Source organism: Arachis hypogaea, chromosome 20 (assembly GCF_003086295.3).
Source record: "Arachis hypogaea cultivar Tifrunner chromosome 20, arahy.Tifrunner.gnm2.J5K5, whole genome shotgun sequence".
Lineage (NCBI taxonomy): Eukaryota > Viridiplantae > Streptophyta > Magnoliopsida > Fabales > Fabaceae > Arachis > Arachis hypogaea.
In genome coordinates, this window is record NC_092055.1 from 22,198,108 (window position 1) to 22,204,429 (window position 6,322).

Consider the following 6,322-nt stretch of genomic DNA (forward strand, 5'->3'; position numbering starts at 1 on the left):
AAATCATTAATAACAAACGTGGGCTTCATGATCAGATTTTTTTTTCTTTTGATGTGATTCTTGATTTAAATATCACTTCTATTTTCTTGTTATCATTGTTGAGACGTGTGGATTTATAAATCAATAGCTTTCCTCTCAATTCATCATAAGTAATATTGCTGAGATTATTAGCTTTGATATGATAGTGCTCATGATCTTCCATTGCTTGGTAAGACTTCTTAAAATCTTCTTAAAAAGTCTACTTCAGAGAAGTGTTTTTCTATTGCATCAAGGTTATTGATGATTATGGAAAATCTTTCAAATAAAGCATCAATTGGTTCATCTTCCATGATAAAGAACATTTCGTATTCCTTCATAAGCTTGTTAATACGAGTTTTTCGAACTTGTTCAGTTCTTTTATGAGTGAACAACAACTTGTCCCATATCTCCTTTGCAATTTTGTATCTTGAGATTTTTTTAAATTCTTCAAAGCTAATAGCGCAATGCATCATATTGATAGTTTTGGCATTTAGCTTCACTTTCTTATTTTCTTCAACCGTCCATTTGGAATCTTCCTTTGGAACAACATTGCCTTCGATGTTGCATTTGGTAGGAACATTTGAGCCATTCACAATGATCTTGCATATATTATAGTCAGTTGATTGCACAAAAATCCTCATCCTTTCTTTTCAATAAGAATAGTTAGTTTCAAGAAGTCTATAATATGATTGTCCTTTGGTCAATGTGTAAGTCACAAAGGTTTCCATAGATCTTTTACTTCAAGCCATTAAGTTTGTGCTTTTAGCCTAAGATCTGATGTTAATTGAAGGTTTTTAAATGACTTGAGAAGATGATTAAATCAAGAAAATATAAGTGTAAACACTTTTTTAGATTATGTATCAAAACTGATAAACAAGAGATTATTTTTGTTTTTGTCTCATCCCATGGTAGGAGAATAAAACAAAAATGTAGGTTGCAAATTTTGGGAAAGAAGAAGAGTAATACCACGATATATCCTGGTTCGGTCACGAAGTGTAATGTGATCTACGTCTAGTCTCCACTGCAATAATAGTAGAATTTTTACTATAATCAAGATTGACTACAAACACCAATTCAAAAAAACTCACACTCTTGTAAACCACCACCTATGCTATCACAAGCTTAATAAATTACCTAGGTGCTAACCCAATCTAGTTAAGATGAATCAAGTGCACTCTAACCCAACACACTTTTGAAATCAAACTCTCAATCAAAGGTTAAATGACTTTTGTATGCACTACTCTCTTTGTCTTTTGTATCTCTCAAAATAAGCTTGAATCTAGATAAAAGAGAAGTAAGAATACACTAAAAAAAAAAAACAAAAACAAAAACAAATGTTGTTTTTTATGGTCTTCAATATGCAGGAAAATAGTTGCCTTCTTCCTTGATGATTCATCAATATATAAAGCTTCATATCTCTTGTTTACCGTTAGAATCATTCCTAATATGATTAAGATAGCCGATGCACCTTTAATGCTCTTAGCTGTTGGAATTGAATGAGAATCTATTCCTTGTTTAGCTTGATAAAAATGCAGCAGCTATTCAATCCATATATGAAATGATTCTTGCTTATAAAGAATCAATTATGTATTATTCTTACTTGAATCATGGATTACTTGATTATTATCTTTGATGGTGAATCCATTAATATCTACAATTCTTATAAAAAAAAATAAGTATGTTAGGATATTATTAGTTATGTTTGTCATCACAAGTAACCAAATCAATTCTTGACTTAACAAAAATTAATAACTTCATAAATAACAATAATACACAATATATAATTTGAGATTAAATTAATTTAAAAAATTACTTGATATAAAAAAACATACTTAAATTCTATAGTTGATGATAAGCATTATGAAATTGCCATATGGGCTCAATCAAGTCCTCTTTCAGTTGTCGATGCTGTTGTCCATGAATACAAGAAATTATTAAAACAGACTACTTAACTCTATGAATACAAAAAATCATTAAGTAAACCATTTGTTAATTATTTTTTCACATGCAATCTCATGAAGAACCTGTCGTTTTTCTCATTGTAAACGTGTCAACATTAAGTATTTGCGTTGCATATCCATTTCTCTTTCTCTTTCCTTAGCCATCCTTTATTCCTTTCTATTTCTCTTTCCTTCGCGCTTACCTCTGAGTTTGTAACTCTTATTCCTACATCGCCGCTTGAATTTATAACTCCTTTTCTTTGATTACTATAATCTTTTCTTTATGTTTCCTCTCCTCTTCTCTATCCTTTTCCCTATTCATTACTCCTTTTTCTTGTTCTTCTTTAATTTTTGTGGACAAATAAAAAAGTCCACACAAATCTTTTCAACCAACGATATTTTTAAATTTGATGATGATGAATATGCTCAAATTACACTGACTTTAATTTTTTTTAAGTTTTTACTTTATGTTAGTAATTAACTTTTTTATTTTTATTCTAAATAAAATATATTCCAACACCTCTTAAAAAGTAAATTTTTGACCATAATAATAATGCTCATATATTTTTATTAATATATATAATATATATGCAACGCTTATATATATATATGCAACGGTCATATGCTGATATATTAATTAATATACGCCTAATAATAATGGGTTATAACAAATAATAAAAAAATCGTGGATTGGATTAATAGTAAGGATGTGAGAAATTGAAACTTGAGATTCATAAGGAATAAAATTTATGTAAAGTTAATGAACAATAATTTAAATAATATATTTTTTTATTTTTATTTAAAAATTTTGGATTCGAATCTCATTCCTAACTTAAAAAAAAACAAAAAAAAATTATACAAAGAGGCATCTATTTGACAATGTTGGTGTTGAGTACATGGGAGAAAATAAATTGAAAGAAAGAAATATATGGATACAAGAGGCAAAGAAGAACAATGACAAATGGGTGAAGTGGCTATATAAAAGAGGACAGCATGACCATTAAAGGAAGACACAAGATCAAAAGCAATCACAAAGGTATCAAGAAAATGCTTAGCAATTAAGTAGATAGAGAATTAGATAAATAAGTTGTATTTTAAAAAACTACTTAAAAAAAGTTTCTTTTTTTTTGAAAATAAGAGCTTAACACAATAAAGTGGAGTATACAGAGCTAAACAATAACTCTAATTAAAACTAAACACACACCCAGCCCAGACAACAATTAGTCCCTATGTCATCTTCAGCATAGCCATTAACAATAAAAGGGATCAACACCTATCCACTCGTTAACGCTGGTCACAGTCATGTTGATGATCTCTTCAACACCTTTACTTTTATTCTGAAAAATTCTCATGTTCCTTTCCATCCAAATGTTCCACACGATAGAAAGCATCTTATCTTATGCTTGCGATCCTCCTTCCTTCTCGGTTCCTCTGTCCAACTTAAAAAGTGCTCTTTCATCGAACCCGGATATGACCATTGATGGCCAAAACCCGACATCCAAGCACTCCAATCCTGCCAAGCAAATGCATAGCCTAGAAACAAGTGACATACATATTCCATATCATTATTACACAAAATACAGACATTATCTTCCGGTCTGACAATTCCAAATCAGCTTAGCCTTTCCTTGGATTCACCCTGCCTGTCAAAACAAACCAAGTAAACAGCTCCACTCTTGGTGGAATCAAACCTTTCCAAATGGTTCTAGTGAAACTGTAACTGGTTAAATCTTCCGGAATCAATTCTTCCTGCATCACCTATACAAATGAGTTAGCTGAAAAAATACCTTGCCTATCGTATTTCCACAGCACTCTATCCTCCCAGTTACGTACTAATCTCACAGGTCTTAGAGCTTCATGTAATTGACTCAGGAGTTCTAACTCCCATTGGAAGAGCTCTCGCCTCCATTGGAAGTTCCATACCCAGTCTAGCCCATTCCAAAATCCGCAATTCCCAATGACAGATCCACATTGGTTTGAAACAGAGAAAAGCCTCGGGAACCGATTCTTTAAAGATCCACAGAGTAACCATACATCCTCCCAAAATCTTGTCCGTTGCCCATCTCCAATCTCCATTGACAACCCTATAACCAGCTTATCCCTTATATTTTGATTCGTGATCTGTAGTTGGCATATATCCTTCCACGAGCCTCCTTTAGTAGGTAGCACTTGAGTTGGTAGTAGCTCATTGGGATTTAGATTATTACACGAACATACGATCTTCTTCCATAATGGGCACTCTTCTTTTGCAAACCGCCACCACTACTTAAACAGAAGGGCTGCATTACGAATCATTGAATCACCAACTCCCAGCCCTCCTAATTTCTTGGGGGGCTTGCACTACTTCCCATCTTACTAGTGCCATACCGTTTCTCCCATCTTCCTTACTTCACAGGAATCTTCTTTGCAATGAAATCAATTTCTCAGCAACAGCCTTCGGCATCTTGAACGCTCAAATAATACATTGGCAAACTATTCAAGACGGACTTAATAAGCAACAACTTACCAGCTTTGTTTAGCACCTTAGCTTTCCACAGACTGAGTTTCTCCTCCACTTTGTCTATTATAGGCTTCTATGTCTTCACCAACCTCAGATTTGCTCCTAAAAAGATTCCAAGGTATTTAACTAGAAGAGTGTCCCCCTTACAACCCAATAAGTTGCACATACGCTGGACCCACTGCTCATCACAATTAATTGGAATCAAACTGGACTTGTCAAAATTGATCCTGAGCCTTGACATCAACTCAAAACATCGCAGTAGCCTCTTATAATTCTGAATAGACTCCTCTTCCGGTGGACAAAACAGAATAGTATCATCAGCAAACTACAGGTGCGACAATTCAATACTATCTCTCCCAACCAACAACGGTGATATACGTCTGTTCCTGATTGCCTCTCCAACCATTCAATGCAGCACATCCACAACCAGTACAAATAAGAAGGGGGAAAGTAGGTCACCTTGTCTCAAGCCTCTTTTCATTTTGAATGGCTTAGATGGCGAACCATTTATCAGAACCAACATAGATGCATTTGTCACACACTCCATAACCCACGCTATCCATCTATGCCCAAAACCCATCTTTTGTAAGACAATGTCCACAAAACTCCACTTGACTCTATCATATGCTTTCTGAAAATCTAACTTGATTATTACTGCCTCCTTTTTCCTCAGTTTAAGGCAGTTCACTGTTTCACACGTAATAAGTTCCCCATCATGTATTTTCCTTCCTTTGACAAACGTACTCTGAGTCTCCCCGACTAACCCCGGCATCACAACCCTCATCCTCCTAACTAGCACCTTCGAAATAACCTTGTAGACGCACCCCACCATACTAATCGGTCGTAAATCTTTGATCTCCTTTGCACCAACAAATTTGGGTGCTAGTGCCACCCAAATGATATTAGCATTTACTGGTAATCTTGATGTCTGAAAGAACCCCATCACTACTGCCGTGAATTCAGTCCCAATCTTCCCCTAACACCTCTTAATGAAATTCATGTTGTATCCATCACAGCCTGGCGCTTTAGATGACTCACAGTCCCAGATAGCCTCTCTGATCTCCTCAGCGGACGGCAATTCCTCTAGAGACAAAGCATCTCCCTCATCTATCTTACCCACCAAGCCATCTCTAAATCCCATCATAGGAGAAGCTTCTTGATGATATAAATCCTTGTAGAACTCTCTGATCGCTATCTTGATTCTCGCTTGATTCTTGACCTGTCTGCCGTTTATTACCAGTATATCAATCCTATTATTCCGTCTCCTTGCTGATGCTATATTGTGAAAGTATCTTGTATTTTTGTCCATCTCCTTCGCATGCCGAGACCGAGATATCTGTTTCCAATGGACTTCCTTCCTTACATACCATCTCTCACAACAAGAGACCAGCACCTTTCTTCTAGCCTCCAACGTTTCATCATACCCGCTATTGCTTACCATGTCATCAATTCTCTTGATTTCTTCCTCAAACTTAGTAATTTTGTTGTCCATCCCACCAAAGTTTGCCTTATGCCATCTTCCCAACGGAGTCGTCAATGCCTTTAGTTTATCTGTGAACTGTATATCCCCCAATCCTCTCCATTCCTCTTTAACCATGCTAAGAAATGCCTCATGTGTAAACCACGAATCGAGACTTTAGAACGGTCTTGGACCTCCCTTCATCTTTTTGTCCTCAACTATTATAGGGCAATGGTCTGACGAACCCCTTAGCCCACCTCGTAGCCGAGTATCCGAAAACTCTTCTAGCCGCTCCACGTTAACCAACGCTCTATCTATACAACTGCAAGATCATCCCCGAAACCATGTAAACTTGCGATCAGTGAGCGACAGATCCACTAAGTGCATATCTTGTACCCAAACCTT

General features: G+C 35.4%; 1 protein-coding gene across 1 annotated transcript; it reads right to left on the reverse strand.

The window, feature by feature from the left end:
* Positions 1–5,434: 5,434 nt before the first annotated feature.
* On the reverse strand, positions 5,435–6,055 carry LOC112785589 (uncharacterized). Its single transcript, XM_025829046.1, has one exon. It carries the CDS (start codon positions 6,053–6,055, stop codon positions 5,435–5,437), a length of 621 nt encoding a protein of 206 aa, XP_025684831.1.
* Positions 6,056–6,322: the final 267 nt, after the last annotated feature.

Bases quoted from the DNA above. Each gene is read 5' to 3' on its own strand.
- LOC112785589 (XM_025829046.1), bottom strand. From the start codon at position 6,055: ATGGTTAAAGAGGAATGGAGAGGATTGGGGGATATACAGTTCACAGAT.